At 40.0% G+C, this 18398-nt stretch overlaps 1 protein-coding gene across 6 annotated transcripts in view; it reads right to left on the minus strand.

Moving 5' to 3' along the window:
• The window catches only part of IGF2BP2 (insulin like growth factor 2 mRNA binding protein 2), a 159712-nt gene that overhangs the window by 16232 nt on the left and 125082 nt on the right, over positions 1 to 18398 (minus strand). For 5 of the 6 annotated variants that reach the window (XM_067738328.1, XM_067738329.1, XM_067738331.1 and 2 more), the window contains 4 exons: positions 17927 to 18061; positions 10525 to 10647; positions 10047 to 10182; positions 7112 to 7240 (listed from right to left, as the gene is read on the minus strand). In XM_067738328.1, the coding sequence (XP_067594429.1) occupies positions 7112 to 7240; positions 10047 to 10182; positions 10525 to 10647; positions 17927 to 18061 (523 nt within the window). The remainder of the gene's footprint in view (positions 1 to 7111; positions 7241 to 10046; positions 10183 to 10524; positions 10648 to 17926; positions 18062 to 18398) is intronic. The other variant, XM_067738330.1, reaches the window with a different exon arrangement.

Raw genomic sequence — 18398 nt, forward strand, 5'->3', positions numbered from 1 at the left:
GAGAAGAGGTTATGGTGAAGGTGCCCCTGCCAGGTATGCTCCCCCAAAAGGAGAGGCAGCAAGGGTGCAGGGGGTCACTATTATCCACTGGTTCATTTCAAATTCCGTTTGAGGGCAACTAGTGTCTGCGTTTCCTCTGTGCTTGACTACGCTGGGGGTAGTAGAGGCGTATATATCAAACATACTCATGAACATTTAGAATGGAATTCAATTTTAAGTTGGCCCTGCTCTTTCTGGAAGAACTGCAGGGTCCTCAGTTCCTAGCTGTTGTGTATGACCATTTGATGTATCATTTAGGTGATATTCTGAATCATGAAGAAATCAGGGAGCAGAAAGAGAGAGGGGTGTTGAAGGGGTAGTAAAGAGGGCAAGGGTCAGGCATACAAATTAGGTTCAAAAATATAAGTAGTCGTAGTGTGATGACAGAGTTCTGTTATAAAGACGGCAGGTGCTCTCCCTGGGAACCAGGGATACGGACATGGGAGGAAGGGAGTGGACTTGGTCAGAGTCATGGGCAGAGCTATTCAAGATTCAGAAGGTGCACCATTCTATCCCAGCTTGTCCAGTGCCTCCTTCCAGCCCCTGCCTATCACCCCTGTGAGCTCTCAGAGGACCACCTCAGAAGCTGAGGCGGACCAGGAATTGATAAGCTAGCAAGAGGTGGAGCCAAGGTTTGGGCACAGATCTCTGTGTCTGACTCTGCGTCCCAAGATCTTAACCCAACACTGCCCTCCTCTGGAACATTCCAAATTTATTAGTTCAGGTGGGGCCCATGGTGTAGTTATGATAAGGCTCCCTTAAGGATTCTAATATGCCCTCTGCTGAGTTTAAGTACATGAATGGACAATTAAAACTCACTGGACATATACAGTGAATCAGCAGCATGGAAGAGGGGAGCAAAGCTGAGCAAGGCAAGAAAATGATCTCAGTGAATTAATTCAGGAAAGAGGGAGAGCTTTTCTAAAAAGTCTGCTTTATTTCTCAGTGAGATTCAAGAGGGCAGTGCTTTAATATGTGAGTAGACTGCTATGAGGGAAACCAATCAGAGAACTAGATCGATCTTAGAAATTAAAAACATGACTTGTGGAGTAAAAACTCCATAGAAGTCATACAAATGGCAGCATGGACACTCTTGAAAAGCCAATCAGTGCACAAGAAGATTAACTCACGCAAAACAAGAGGAAGGACTCAGACAAGACGAGTAGAGTGGGAAGATCTACTCTCTCTCCATAAAGTGGAAACTCCAGGAGGAAATGGAGTGGAGGGAAGAGAGGCAATGCTAAAATTAATTACAGACGCAGAAGGTTTTCCTGAACCAATGAAAAACTTGAATGTTCAGATTAAAGGGCTCAGAGTCAGATTTCTGATTTCCAAGGGTATCAGTAAAATACTACAAAAGGCAAAAAACTTAGACAAAAGAAAAAAAAAGTTACCTACTAAAGTAAGAGAACTCAGACTGGTAGCAACAATGTTTTCAGAGTTCTAAAGGAACTAAGACCCTAGAATTTTTAGATACCTAGTTGAACTTTCATTCACATATGAAGTGGGGCGGGGGAGGCATTTTCAGGTATAGAAAAGCTTAGAAATTATACCACTTACATAATTATTCCTGAAAAAAAAGTTGTTTGAGGAACTACTCCAGAAAAACAAAGAAACGAAAACAAATAACTCAAAAAATAAGAGGATATGGAATTCAAGAAACCATCTGTAGTGAGCAAAGAGACCAGTAAGAAAAGTTTAGTTAATTCTAAATAACTGTGAAATATGAGACTGTGTATTGACTTAGAAAGAAAATTTAATAATTTGTACTAAAATTCCAGGTTATTTATAGAGTAATATAATAAAAATACATTAAACAAAAATCTGTTAGAAATAAAGAATTTGAAAAATCATAATCATAGTGGGAGAACAGTAAACTGCTCTCAAAATGTAGTAAGTCATAGAGATAAAAATAATAAAATAGAGGATACAAGCCACCAATTAAAAGCTTGATTTTACAGCCATATACACAACTTTGAGTCCATCAGAGAAGGTACATCTTTCCAAGTGCCCATGATTTCCAAAATTTGATCATGCATGAGCAAGACCACAAGAATCAGAGATGTTCCAATAACATTCTTTGAGTACAAAATGTACAGGAAACAATTATAGGATAACAAAAAAGAAACCCTTAACTACTTAAAAATTAAAAGAAAAATCCCTAGTAAATTTGATCAAGAAAAAGAACGGAAAGGAAATATATGATGTTAGGAATTAAAAGAGAGAGAGATTCGCAAGTTCGCAGCTTTAAAAGGCAACAGTTTGCTCTGCACAGCTTTGTGTCACTAAGTATGAAAAGAGAGATGAATACTTTCATAGGAAAATATAAGAAATTGAAAAGGTTATAAATGATCAATCTTTCTCCAAACAAAAGGTACTAGGCCCAGAATTTTTATGGATGGATTGTATCAAATCTTCAAGGAACAGAAAATTCCTACATATTAATTTTCCCAAGTATAGTATAAGTTGACCATCTTTCCAATTCAACCTTTGAGGAAAAAAAAGATTGTTGAAACTGTCAAAGACGCTATAAAACTATAGTAACTGCAGTGTAGACAAAAAGATGAATGGAACAGAATAGAGCCCAGGAATATGACTCAGTGGGAATTAAGCGAACAACAAAGTTGCCATTTCAAATTGAGTGATGAAATGGTGCATTTCTCAGTAAGTGACTTTCGGAAAACTGGCTATTTGGAAAAAAAATAACGTTAGATCCCTATCTCAAAGTACAAGTTAAGATAAATTCCCTGTGAATAATAAACTATGATCCCCCAGAAGCAACAACTCAAAATTACTGTAAGAAAACTTGGGAGAATATTTTATAGTCTTAGATGGCAGAAGGCTTTTTCTTAGCATAACAACAAAGGCCAGAAGTCCATAAAGGAAAACATCATTGATTTAACTATCTTAATTCTTAAAATTTCTGCGTAAGTTCTGCTGAAGGGAAATGTGAAAATTTAAAATACATTCCCCTTTGATGCAATAATTACAGTCTTAGAATTTACTTTTAGATATATTCACACATTTATGTATAAGGATATTCATTTTGACACTATTTGTAGGAGAGAAAGCCTAGAGACAACCCAAATGTAGAAAAATAGTATGCTCAGTAGAAAAATTATAGTAAATTTCATACAATGGAATACTACATAGCCATCAAAGAGAATTAGTTCTAAATATGGAAAGGATGCCCACAGTAAGTAAAAAATGGAAACAAACAAATAAAAAACACAGTAATTCATTGTGTGTGGCATGATTCCATTTGTTTGGAATAATATGATTATAGGACTATATACGCTCATAAAACATATTTTAAAACATAATAGTGCTATACTTCTGGGGAGTGGTTGCTGGGTGAAATTTGGGTAAGAGAAGGAAGACTGAAGGGAAATGTTTACTATTTACTTCACACAGCATAGTTCGATTGTTCAAAAAGTATCTATTTTAAATTACTATGGCACAATTTGCAGAGATGTGGATGGACCTAGAGATTGTCATACAGAGTGAAGGAAGTCAGAAAGAGAAAATCAAATTATCGCTTATATGTGGAATATAAAAGAATGGTACAGGTGAATTATTTGTGAAGCAGAAATAGAGTCACAGATGTAGAGAACAAACTTATGGTTACCAAGGGGGGAAGGGGAAGTGGGAGGAAGAGGGAGATTGGGACTGACATATAAACACTACTATGCATAAAATAGATAACTAATGAGAACCTAGTGTATAGCACAGGGAACTCTACTCAATGCTCTGTGGTGACCTAAACGGGAAGGAAATCTAAAAAAGAGGGGATATATGTATATGTATAACTGATTCACTTTGCTGCACAGCAGAAACTCACATAACATTGTAAAGCAACTATACTCTAATAAAAATTAATTTTATAAAGAAGAAAGAAAAAAAAGGTAAAAAAATTAAGCCAAAAAAAGAATTTACTATGGCACAAGACACCACAAATAAAGCAAAAAGAAATGACAAGCTGGTGGAAGATATTTACAACATGACAAATGGTTAACAGCTTTAATATGTAATTAGCTGTTACAAATCATTAAGAAAAAGATGGCGGTAAATGACAACAGCAGCTAAGATTTACATAGCAATTACTGTGTGCAGGTTTTTACTTATCTAACAACCCCACGATATGTGTACTATTATTACCCCCATCTTATAGACAGGGACATGGAGACACAAAGAGGTTAAGTCACTTGCCCAAGTTTGTTAAAAATAACAAGTGATATAGTACAGAGATTCAAATACAGGCAGCCTGACTCCAGAATCTATACTGCCTCTTAATAGACTGATGGGCATGGGATACAAAAAGACAATTCATTAGAGAGGGAAAAAAATGGCCAATAAGCCCCAGTGTTAAATCTCATAATAGCACCCTTTAAAGTATCAGATTGCAAGGAATAATTACATTGGTAGTGAGTATAGGAGGAAAAAAACACCTCTCTGTCACATACCAGATAGGAAGGAAAAGTAGTATATTCTTTATGTATCAAAATTTATCATTTATCAATATTTATATTTTTTATAGTTACATATAAAATTTATACATTCTTTGGCTCCGCAAGTCTATTTCCAGGAATTTATTGAGAAAATAGCTGGATAAAAGAACCAAGATATATATACAAGGATTTCCACTGTAGAGTGAAAATTTGGAATACACACACACACACACACACACACATATCACCTATATATTTAATACATTATACATGTATATATAAATTGTATATATACCCACACATATACACAGAAACACTGATTATTTCTAGATTAAGAAAAAACCTGCACTTGTATTATTTGCTTCTTAAATACTTTGCACATATTACTTTTATAACCAGAAAATGATAATGGTAATTTTCATACATACACACATACATTAGAAGCTTCCAGAGTTGAGAGACCAATTTGTGCATGTGTGAGCCAGCTGCAAAGAGGTGCACAGACTTCCTGACCTTTGGATGCTAAGAGCAAAAGCGCTAGAGTTTGGTGATGCACAAAAGCAACCAGGAAATAACCTAGTTCCTTGAAATCTGAATGCCTTTGTGACAAGCAAGCAATAATATTTTATAAGTATTTGAAGTATCCCCACCACCCCATCCTACCCTGTCCTTCTCAGGAGGCCTGAGCCCACTAGGGAAGCCCTCAATCCTGCAGTACAGGTTCTAGATTCTGCACAGGTGGGTGGCGATGGCCACCTCCATGCCTGCCCTGAGTTCTGCAGCTGTCAGAGAGAGAGGTCTGCAGGAGATGTACTGTTGCAGATTTGGGGCAACTGTGTGCTTTGGGTTAGAATCTAATCTTGACCTATGGGCTCAAGATCAGAACTACATGGCTTTTAGCTTAAAGAAGAAATTTTATTTAAAATCTATTTTATAAAGAACAGAAACTATTTCAGTAAAATCATTATTCTACTATTTTAGTAAAAAATCTCAGATGTGAAGGAAGCTTTCAAAATGGCAAAATCTATTTTCAAGTTTAGAAAATATTCTGCTATCATATGAAAAGTTCTCTTTTTGTTTTAGTTCAGGGGTCTGCAAAATCTTCTGTAAAGAGCCAAATACATATTTTAGGCTTTGCATACCTCAGGGTCTCTACTGCATCTACTCAACTCTGCCATCACAGCAGGAAAGCAAACAGACAGTACGTAAACAAACATTCACAGATGTATTTATTTACAAAAATAAGTGGTGGGCTGCCTCAGGCTGTCGTTTGCTGACCTCTCTTTTAGATTATCAATTTTAGAAGTGGTCTATTGTATTATATCTTTTTTCTCCCACCATTTACGTTACTTAGGTTGAGAGGCTTCTGAAGTTATCTTCTGTGGAGCAGTATGTACAGTCTTCCTCCCAAGAAATGAGATGTGTCTAAATGCCAGCTCATTGTACTGGGCTCGGTCATTCTCAAATCTCAGCAAAGATACGGGGACATGCACCTCTCATAGCTGTTCTCCCTCCTTAGAGCAGCTACATGACTATAACAGCTGCCATTTCCCTCCTGCCATATTCCCAGCTCCCTCTAACACACACACACACAGCTCAATATTGGACCCTATCCTTTAGTTTAAGGGAAAATGTATATAACTCTACGGTATGGAGATTTAAAAATGACTCAGAAGAGCTGTATATAAACAAGATGACAGAATGTGTATGTTTTTGTGACTAAGGAGGTGGGTGCAAGTTCATGTCTGTATTTTGTTGACAAAACAGCACAGTGGGTTCATCCTACCTCTCTACAGAGACCCAAAGAGTTACTAGGAATTCCGACACTGCAATGCCTACTACACACCAGGGACCACCTCTCAAAAGAAAGCAGTGGTTAAGCTAAGGTTCTCCAACCTGATTCTTCCCATTTAAACAGTATAAACACTGGGAGAAAATTAGTTTGCTTAAAAAATAAGTAGTATGTGTGGAGAAGAATTAGGAATGAAAAAAAAAAAAAGCTGTCAAGTACCCTGAGCCCTAATTTGGTAATCTGTTGATCCTGATGATGCTTGAGAATGCGAACAAGCAGAAAACGCAGAAAGTTCACATTTCTTCTGCCACTATTAATTATGATTCAAACAATAAATACTTACTGAGAATCTACTAGATGCCAGGCATTGTGCTAAGTGTTTAGAAATCTAGACACTGTGTTATTTTCTTTTTAAAACTGCCTATTAATAGAATATAATGAATTTGAGTCATAGACACAGGTGGGAATTTTATACATGAGTCATCCAGGTACCCTAATATCTTAGTAGGTGAACAACACTCATGAAGGTTCTGATTTGAGCTAACAAATCCTTTTTTTACAATGAGTAGGCTTCTAGCTAATGAATTTGCTAGTAGTCTCTTTCCTTCCCAGATATGACATATACTATATGTTTAAGAGCACATACTTAGAAGATGGTTTAGTAACATTAATCTGTCCATTAGGAAGAAGTCCTAAGAACTGTTGAATTCATTCAACAATCCCTTATGAGCACAGCCTCCAAATGAAGGCTCTGGCTCTGATTCAACATGGCAGAGAAATGCTGCTGCCTGGAGGAGCGTATGAGCAAACCCCTGAGAACTGAGCTACTTACAGTGAAAGGGTGGTAGGGGGGACCGGGGGGAGCTCCTCGGGGCCCTGCTGGCGGAGGCAGCATGGACAGTCCTGTTGAAAAGATGCCAAGTGCGCTGAGGTTCAACCCCGGGATCAGATTGGCTTGTTGCTGGGAATAAAAATGGAGAAAAAGTTGAGGGGAGGAGACCTGAGAGGTCCAGCTTGCCTGGGTCAACCTCCATCTCTTGCCTGGGTGGCACCAGGGTCTCCTAATGAATCAGCTCCGCCCAGGCCCCGTGGGCCTCTTCCTCACCGTGTTGCAGGGGTGAGCTCTCCAGACCTCAACCTGACTGTGGCTTCCCTTCAAAGGTTCTCTGCTGCCTTGAGAGTGTCTACACATCTTAACACAGCAAGCAAGGCTCTTCCTGGGGACCCAGGCCACCTCACCAGCATCTCTCCTGCTAACCCTTTACCTCCACTCTGCCCGGTCGTCCTCCTCTCTCTCCTCTGGACCCCCCCCCCCAACACTGTCTACCTTGCAAGAAATGTGCTTCTCTCCCTCCTCACCTGGCTACATCCTACTCGTCATGTGGGTTTCACCTGAGCTTAGGTGTCCCCTCTTCGAGGAAGCCTTCTCTCACCCCAAAGGCCTCAGCTCAAGGTGCTCTCCTAACATGCCCACGTTTCCTTACAACAGCAGGCATCACATGGTATCTGAATGGCCTGTGTAGCTGCCTCTCCCCTTTTTAGACCACAGTTTCCTTATAGACAGAGACTGTCCTATTTAGTGCTGTGAGCTCAGTGCCTGGTACATAGTAAGTACTCAATAAATATTTGCTGGATGAATATGTTTAAAACATATTAGATTAATAGTTTTTCCTAACTCTATCCAGGGAAAGATCAGACCCTTCACTAAGATACCACTTATGTAAACTCCATTATCCATATTCAGAATGGTTCACAACCTTGGCTTCTTTACCATTTAGTTGCCAGCTTCATGATCATCTCACTTGCTAATTTCACATTTAAATATGGGGATGCTCACATAGGCTGCCCCTTCAGAGGCAGAGGAATGATGCAGTGCCCACCCTGGCCTGTATCCAACCTGTCCCACCACTGCCCCCTGAACGCTAAGCAAAGCTCTAACATTTTCTCTTTTCTTATCTGTGGCTCTAGGGTCACCCAGTAAGTTGTCTTCTTTCAGAATGTCTGGAATAGGAGAGCTAGGATCCTTGACCTTGATCCCATTCATGTATAAGATTTAGTAGTTCTGTTATTCACCTATCAATGCATGACTTTAGCCCAGACATGAATGAACCTAAGTGATATATATGCTCAGGGGAAGATGTCTGGAGCACCCAGACCCTTTGCAGCATTTCCAGGTGTTCATGGAAAGAGCTGTTTATCATAAGGAATCAAGATCACCAAAGAAGAAAATGAGATCAGCGGATGATACTTTCACAGACAAATACACACAAACAGGGGAGAAGTTCACACTGAAGTCTTCTCCTCGTTGTGCCTCGTAATTATGACGTGACAAGGGCTACTAAGGGGGGATTTGGGGTAAGGTGGGAGAGAGAGTACTGACCTGAGTAAGAAGGTCCTGTGGAAAGTGCTGCAGTGAGGAAACTGGGGCTGCGTTTAACCTACCTAGTCCTTCGTCAACATTTATTCTTCTGTGAAATGTTATATACAAAGTTTGGGATTTTCTTCAAAGTCATCCAAGGTGGGTGGGGATATGGATAAAGGTTCAGATGAAACAAAACAGGCCATGAGTTGGTAACTGTTGAAGTTGGATTATGGGCATATGAGAGCTTATCATAGCATCCTTTCCTGTTTTGTATATGTTAAAAAAATCACTACCATAAAAAATGAAAAAATTTACTCCTCTGAGCTGAGTTTGTGCTTTGATTGACGGACAAATATTTTTAAGATTTCTGAATGAACTTTAGAATGGTGTCTCTCCATTAAAAAGTTGGAACTAGTAGTAATAACAGGAAGAACAAACCCAAATCAGTCTGCTAGAAGTATTAGAACTGAGGTGGATGACAACATTTACTGGGTGTAAATACATCAGGGACTTCCTTCGTGGCGCAGTGGTTAAGAATCCGCCTGCCAATGCAGGGGACACGGCTTTGATCCCCGGTCCGGGAAGATCCCACATGCCATGGAGCAACTAAGCCTGTGCACCACAACTAATGAGCCCGCGCTCTACAGCCTGTGAGCCACAACTACTGAGCCCGCGTGCCGCAACTACGGAAGCCCGTGCACCCTAGGGCCTGCGTGCCGCAACTACTGAGCCCGTGTGCCACAACTACTAAAGCCTGCACGCCTAGAGCCCGTGCTCCACAACAAGAGAAGCCACCACAATGAGAAGCCCACGCACCACAACGAAGAGCAGCCCCCGCTTGCCACAACTAGCGAAAGCCCGCACGCAGCAACGAAGACCCAATGCAGCCAAAAATAAATAAAATTTAAAAATAAATTAATTAAAAAAATAAAAGAACAGATCAGTGAGAGATGAAAATCAGAAGTTATTTTTAAAGTATGTACTTTTAAAATTGGAAAATAGGGGAAAAAAACCCCACTTTTCTAACATACCAGCTATTTTGATTTTTATATATAGCCTTCCAGGCATTTTGACCCATATTATTTTACATAATTATAACCCTAGTTATATATACTTTTATATATTCTTTTAATTAACAATACATCATAAGCAATTCCTCATTTTAAAATCTTCCAAGTTGTGATTTCGTTGACTCCATACTATTTTGTCCAGTGCACTTATCATAATTTACTAGTTCGTTTCCTGATTATTCTAATGCCCTTGCCCCAAGAAGACATGAATAACTCTGCATACCTATTCTAAAGTGCTTCTTCACTTTCTGAATGGCAATTATGCTTAGAGAGGCTTGGGTCCTGCCTGAAAATACATGTGAAAACCAGTGGAGAAGAAAGCAGTAGGCACTTACATTAACAGCCAGCATATCATTTTCAAAGGCCTCACGCAGCTTCTTCATAATCTCTATTTCAGCATTGGCACAGGCCTCAACTGTGCCCTTCACAGTGATGGTTCTTTCAGGGTTGTATATGCTCAAATCCTGCAAGCTGGCCACCAGGAAAAAGAGAGAAATTTCCTTTTTTCAAAAGGAAAAATAAAATCCCAGAAGGATCACAAACAAGTCTTGGTGGAGGAGGCAGGGAGAAGACACCACACGCTGTGGCACAGAATATCTGCCATCTTATCTCAAATCTTTGTAGTGACTTAGATCAAATCCACAGTAGAAAATGTTTGACTGGTAACTATTTATGTATTTGTTTTGATGGTGTTGAATATAACCATATCACTTATGATTACATTCCGACTTTCAAGCAGATGAATGAGTTGGATATATCAAAATGCTCAAATTCTCCATTATTGGGCACAATTAATCTGAACAAGAGGCTTACGATGAGATTGTTATCTTGGTCCCTGTCTCGTGTTCAATTTTCTTCAAATTTCTGCCTTCTTTTCCAATCAGTCTTCCAACCAAGCCATTGTGGGCCAAGATCTTCAGAGGAATCTCTTCAGCTCTAAAAGACACAAGCCACATTTTAACATTTAAGGTGAACACAACGGTTGCCTCCCAAGAGCTATTACCCTCCTTGTTTCTTACAAATAGAAGCCATTTCTGTTCAGGTACCAAGTGGCCATGGGCTTTATGAGATGCTGGGTCCTTCACTAACTCTGGTGCGTGAATTCTGATTAACACACGCCAAATCATGGTAATTATACTCCCTTGTTGTGACTGGTTGGAAATGGGTCCATGAGAGAGATCTGGCCAACTAGGTATGAGAATTAAGTCTGTTGGGTGATTTCAGGAAGGTTCTCCTTGCTCTTAAAAAAGGCACAATGGATAATGACATCAGTCAGATGGTAGACTAGGAAGCTACAGGCCCTCCTACTCCCACTGAGACACCAAGTTGACAACAAAAGATAGGCTAGACCATCTCTCTAAGAACTCTAGAGATCAGGTGAGAAGCTACAGCACCCAGGCTTTTATAAAACCAAAAAGGGATTCAAGTAAAAGGGGTAGGAAATTTTGTGGCGTTTGGCATGCCTTTCATGCTCCTTCCCCTACACAGTATAGCAAGGGGAAACTGGGAGGAAATCCTCCATACCAGGGATCCTCCCCTGGGACAGAAACAAAAAACTGGACCATGATTCCCACGTTCTGGCTTGCCTGGGAGCTGCCCGAGTGATTGGTTTCTGTCTCGCCTGACTTAGAGTTGACAAGCCTGGTGCCAGAGTCTGGAAGCTGCTGAAAACAGAGGTGAACTGTTAGAGCTGCAGTTCCATAGTCAGAAGCCAGAGGGTGAAAGAGATCAGAAATGGTTTGAGAGGTCCTAGAACCTCCAGCCAGACTGATTAGTGACGATCTTCTCCTGAACAAAGCCAGTATGCAAAGACTGTGAGAGGTGTTTTTTTTTCAAATGCTCAAATCGCAGCAAAAAGTTATAAGGCATATAAAGAAATGGAAACATGGCCTAATCAAAGGATCAAAATAAAACTCCAGAAACTGACCCTAAAGAAATGCAGATCTATGAGCTACCTGACAAAGACTTTAAAATAGTGGTCATAAAGATACTCAATAACCTAAAAGAGAACACAGACAACTAAATGAAATCAGGAAGATGATGCATGAATGAAGTGAGAATATCAACAAAGAAAAAGAAACTATTAAAAAACCTAACAGAAATAACAGAACTGAAAAATACAATAACTGAACTGAAATATTCATTAAAAGGGTTCAACAGCACACATGATCAGGCAGAAGACAGAATCAGCAAACTTGAAGATCAGTCATGTGAAATCATCAAATGAGAGGAGAAGAAACAAAAGAGACTTTTTAAAAAGTGGAGAAAGGGACTTCCCTGGTGGCACAGTGGTTAAGAATCCACCTGCCAATGCAGGGGACACAGGTTCGATCCCTGGTCCGGGAAGATCCCACATGCTGCGGAGCAACTAAGCCTGTGCACCACAACTACTGAGCCTGCGCTCTAGTGCCTATGTGCCACAACTACTGAAACTCGTGCACCCTACAGCCCGCGTGCCGCAACTACTGAAGCCCGCGTGCCTAGAGGCCGTGCTCCACAACAAGAGAAGCCTGTGCACCGCAATGAAGAATAGCCCCTGCTCACCGCAACTAGAGAAAGCCCGCACGCTGCAAGGGAGACCCAACGCAGCCAAAAAAAATAAATAAATAAAGTGGAGAAAGGCTAAGGGACTTATGGAACATCATCAAGTGGATCAAAATACATGTCATTGGAATCCCAGAAGGAGAAGAGAGAGATGGTGCAGAGAGCTTATTCAAAGAAAACAGGCAGAAAACTTTCTAAATCTGAGACAACAAATGGACATACTGATTCAAGAAGCTCCAAGAACATCCAACCGGGATAAACCAAAAGAGAATTCCATTGAGATACATTATAACCCAAGTGTCTAAAGTCAAAGAGAAAATCTTGAAAGCAGCAAAGTGATTAGTAACATATGAGGAAATCTCCATAAGATTATGGATGGATTTCTCAGCAGAAATTTTGCAGGCCAGAAATGAATGGGATGACATATTCAAAGCACTGAAAGAAAAAACTATCAGGCTTCCCTGGTGGCGCAGTGGTTGAGAGTCCGCCTGCTGATGCAGGGGACGCGGGTTCGTGCCCCGGTCCGGGAAGATCCCACATGCCGTGGAGCGGCTGGGTCCGTGAGCCATGGCCGCTGAGCCTGCGCGTCCGGAGCCTGTGCTCCGCAACGGGAGAGGCCACAACAGTGAGAGACCTGCGTACCACAAACAAACAAACAAACAAAACAACTATCAACCAAGAATACTGCATCTAGCAAACTGTCTTTGAAAATGATGGGGAAATTAATATTTTTCCAGATAAACAAAAGCTAAAGGAGTTCATTACTATCAGATCAGCTCTACAAGAAATGCTAAAGGGAGTCCTTTAAGTTGAAATGAAAAGATGGTTCAACATATGAAAATTAATCAATATAATATACCACATTAACTGAATGAAGGACAAAACCCACATGATCATCTCAATTGATACAGAAAAAGCATTTGATAAAATTTAACAACTTTCCATGATTAATAACACCCAACAATTTAGGAACAGAAGGAAACTACCTCAACATAATAAAGACCACTTGTGAAAAGCCCACAGTGAACATCATATTTAACGGTGAAAAACTGAAAGGTTTTCCTCTAAGATCAGGAACAAAACAAAGATGCCCTCAGTATTTCTATGTAACATACTATTAGAAGTCCTATCCAGAGCAAGTAGCTAAGGAAAAAGAATAAAAGACATCTAAGTTGGAGAGGAAGAGGTAACATTATCTCTGTTCACAGATGATATGATCTTATATGTAGAAAACAAAGATTCCACAAGAAAACTGTTAGAACTAATAAACTAATTCAGCAACACTGTAGGATATAAAAATCAACATACAAAGAACAGTAGTGTTTCTATACACTAACAATGAACAATACGAAAAGGAAATTAAGAAAATAATTCCATTTATAATAGCATCATAAAGAATAAAGTATTGAGGAATAAGTCTAATTAAAGAAGTAAAAGACTTACACACTGAAAACTATAAAACAACGCTGAAAGAAATTAAAGACAGAAATCAATGGAAAGACATCCCGGATGCCTGGACTGGAAGACCTAAAGTTGTTCAGATGTCCACACCACCCAAAACAATCTACAGATTTGATGTAATCCCTATCAAAATCCCAATGGCAACTTTTGCAGAAACAGAAAAACTCATTGTAAAAATTTATATGGAGGGGCTTCCCTGGTGGTGCAGTGGTTAAGAATCCGCCTGCCAATGCAGGGGACACAGGTTTGAGGCCTGGTCTGGGAAGATCCCACATGCCATGGAGCAACTAAGCCCGTGTACCACAACTACTGAGCCCATGTGCCACAACTAGTGAAGCCTGCATGCCTAGAGCCTGTGCTCTGTAACAAGAGAAGCCACTGCAATGAGAAGCCTGCGCACCGTGACCAAGAGTAGCCCCCGCTCACCACAACTAGAGAAAGCCCACACACAGCAACAAAGACCCAATGCAGCCAAAAATAAATAAAGTAAATAAATTTATTAAAAAAAATTCATATGGAATCTCAAGGGACCCTGAATAATCAAAACAAGTTTGAAAAAGAACTCACATTTCCTGATTTCAAAACATATTGTATAGCTATGGTAATCAAAACAGTATGGTACTGGTATCAAGACAGAAAAATAAACCAAGAGGAAAGAATAGAGATCCCAGAAATAAATCCTTGCATATATGGTCAAATGATCTTCGACAAAGGTGCCAAGGCTACATCATGGGAAAAGGACAGTGTCTTCGAAAATTAACTTAGGAAAACTTGCAAAAGAATGCAGCTGGGGGCTTCCCTGGTGGTGCAGTGGTTGAGAGTCCACCTGCCGATGCAGGGGACACGGCTTCGTGCCCTGGTCCAGGAAGATCCCACATGCCGCAGAGCGGCTGGGCCCATGAGCCATGGCCGCTGAGCCTGAGCATCCGGAGCCTGTGCTCCGCAACGGGAGAGGTCACAACAGTGAGAGGCCCGCATACCACAAAAAAAAAAAAAAAAAAAAAAGAATGCAGCTGGACCCTTATTTCATATACAAAAATTAACTCAAAAGAGATTAAAGACCTAAATGTAAAACCTGAAAGTACAATTTTCCTAGAAGAAAACAAAGGAGCAAAGCTTCACGATAGTGAACTTGGCTACTGTTTTTTGGATATAACACTAAAGCACAGTTGACAAAAGCAAAATTAACAAATGGGACTACACCAAACCTAAAAACTTTTGTGCATCAAAGGACACACTCAACAAAATGAAAAGACAACCTATGAAATGGAAGTAAGTATCTGCAAATCATATATCTGATAAGGATGTGGAGAAGTCTGAACTCTTGTGAAAGGCTGGTGGGATTGTAAAATGGTGCAACTGGTATGGAAAACAGGTTCCTCAAAAAATTGGAAATAGAACTACTGTATGATCCAGCAATCTCACTTCTTAGTATATATCCAAAAGAATTGAAAGCAGGGTCTCAAAGAGATATTTCAAAACAGCACTATTCATATAGCCAAGAAGTAGAAGCAACCCAAATCTCCATCAATGGATAAATGAATAAACAAAATGTGGTATACACACACAATGGAATATTATTCAGCCTTAAAAAAGGAAATCCTACAACATGAATTCATTTTGAGGTCATTATGTTAAGTGAAATAAGCCAGTCACAAAAAGACAAATACTGTATGATTTCACTTATCTGAGTTCTCTAAAATAGTCAAATTCGCAGAACCAGAAAATAGAATGGTAGCTACCAGAGGCTGGAGGGAGAGGGAAAAGGGGAGTTGTTGTTTAACAGGCACAGAGTTTCAGTTTTGTAAGATGATAAAGTTCTGGAGATCTGTTTCACAATAATGTGAATATACTTAACACTACTGAACTGTACCCTTAAAAATGGTTAAGATGATAAATTTTATGATAGGTGTTTTTTTGTTTGTTTTTTTTTACAATAAAAAAAGTTCAAAAAAAAAGGGCGGGGGGGGGGGGAGACAAGGAGAGGATGCCTTCTCTTTCAACTTTTAAATAGTTTTCTGTGGGGATCCAAGGTCTGAAATCACTTCAGTCATCTTGTCATCATCAGGGGAGTATCAGACACCCTGAAGAAGGTAAAGCAGAAAGAAAAGTCATGGGCCTTTTAGTCTATGATTCAACTGACCTTTCAGTCACTCTCACATAATAAGGACTTCTAATTACGTGACATCATAATTGTTTCTTATTGCTTAAGCCACTTGTTATGTTTTCTGTTACTTGAGACCAAAAGCATTGAACAGATATTACTACTGCCTCAAAATACATGGATGTTTGAAGAAGCTCCACTAGAATGTGACTTACAGAGGGCAGGGTTTTTTTGTCAGCTTTGTCCACTGGCACATAGAACAGTGCCTGACAGACAGTATGTACTCAATAAATATTTGGTAAATGAATAGAAAGAAAGTTTAGAATCCCTATTCTCCTCCATCCTCCACCTCCTACTCATCTTCCTCACAGCTCAGCTTAAATGTCACTTACACAGGGAGGCCTTCTCTGAAATCCTCAAATCTCTTCTTGCCCCCTAAAACCTTGATTAGGGCCTCCAGTTACCTGCAGTTGTTTTCCACTGTAGCACCTCTCATAGCTGTGCTTAATTACTTACTGGTGTAATTATTTGTTTAGCAGATGTCTCTCCCACTGGATAAAAAAAGGAACTGGATCTTGTTCAGGGCTGTAGCCTCAACCCAGCACAGTGCTCAGCAAGGTGCCGCACTCAAAAAAAAAGTATTTCAAAGACAGTCAAATTCTATCTTGGCTCTACACGAATACTTCAAGAATCCAATTTATACATCAGTCTTTTTGGTTCTTCAGAATATTGTCAGATGCTTACATCTAGCTCAAAGGACCAAGGAGGGTAACATTTATAAAATTCTCAATAACTTAGATGAGGGAGGGGCTTCTTCAAATTAAGACACAGCATGTGGGGGGTTTCAAAAGCCCCAAATAGTAAATAATTAGTTAAGTGAAATGTTAGAGTCCCTTATGAAATCTAAGAATAGATTTGCAACGTTTTTCTTTTAGGAACTACTTTCATCTTCTTGGTTTTGGAACACTATTCTTTGACATTGTTTGCTAAATCAGTTTTATATTCAATTCATCCCTCACTGCTTCTTTTTTTTTTTTTTTTTTGCGGTACACGGGCCTCTCACTGTTGTGGCTGCTCCCGTTGCGGAGCACAGGCTCCGGACGCGCAGGCTCAGCGGCCATGGCTCACGGGCCCAGCCGCTCCGCGGCATGTGGGATCTTCCCGGACCGGGGCATGAACCCGTGTCCCCTGCCTTGGCAGGCGGACTCTCAACCACTGTGCCACCAGGGAAGCCCCCTCACTGCTTCTTTATTAAAACTGCCACACATGCCTGTAAGTGGATTTTGCCAAACAAACATACAGCCTTTTTTATTATATTGCCTATTCCGTTACCATTAATTTGTTTATAATACAAATTAATAAATTTGTATTACTAAATTATACAAGTTACTAAGAACTGTATTTGTCATTCAAATTGGTACAACACTCAGGAATCCTAAGAAATATTTTGTAAAAGAAATGGACAGGGGGAGAGAGAAAAACAAAGAAGAATGAAGTAGCCACTCAGATACCAGTTTCTACTATTTAAGGAAACATAATCCAATTTTAAGAGTGCAAGTGGCTTAGGAGCATGGTGACAAACCCCTTTTCCAGCATAGTAAATGATGGTTTTGACAACAATGTATTTTCTGTATCTGCCCAGTCCAATATGATAGCCATTAGCCATACATGCGATTATTTAAGTCTGAATGGATTAAAATAAAATATTCAGTTCCTCCATTGCACTAGTCACATTTCAAGCACTCAACAGGAACACATGGCTACTGGCTATCGTATTGAACAGTGCAGATACAGAACATTTCCATCACTGCATGGCCCTGGACAGCACGGGTCTATACGTTCCTACCAATAATTATTACCAGTGAGTGATGGAAGCATTAGGCTCACCAAGAGAAACATACAAGTAGAGAAGCAGCCATGTTATAAACATAAAAGATCTATTTCCCACCGTATTCTCTTTAGGAACAAATTTCTGAAAAATAATCCTTCCCCTGCTCTCTTTACTAAGAAATAGATTTACAGCTTTTTAAAACTTTCCTGGGTTAAATGAATGACAACCTAATCTTTTTTTCTGCTGAGTGGTCTGTGCATTGCATGCAAACTTACAGTTTGGTCTCATCAGCCTCTTTCTGCATGATTTCGAGAATCATGCGGCATGCTTCAGAGGTTCCCTCTGGGGTGGCATGGATGGTGACAGGCTTCTCTGCAGCCCCAGAGTTCTCCTTTCTATGGATGTCTACCCTGCAGGAAAAGAATCAGGAGCCATAGCACAGCGTCATCTGGGACTGGATCCTAGTCCCAAGAATGCATCGCACTGGCCAATGTACAGCAAGGACACAGACAGACCAGGAAGTGTCATGAGCACGTTTGCAACCAATGCCATTCTCCAAGAAGGCGGCAAGCAGTGCAGGGGGTCTTGTGCCAAACCCAAATTCTCGGCAGCTCCACTGAGAAGGGAATCTTTCTTACAGGAGTGCCACTGGGCAAAGGCACCAAGGCAACGTGGTAATGAAGCCAGTTTGGTCAATGAAGTATGTTGTGTAGTCTTTCCAATGATCTTAGAAGTGAAGAGTAAAGT

The sequence above is a fragment of the Pseudorca crassidens genome, chromosome 5 (genome assembly GCF_039906515.1).
Source record: "Pseudorca crassidens isolate mPseCra1 chromosome 5, mPseCra1.hap1, whole genome shotgun sequence".
NCBI lineage: Eukaryota > Metazoa > Chordata > Mammalia > Artiodactyla > Delphinidae > Pseudorca > Pseudorca crassidens.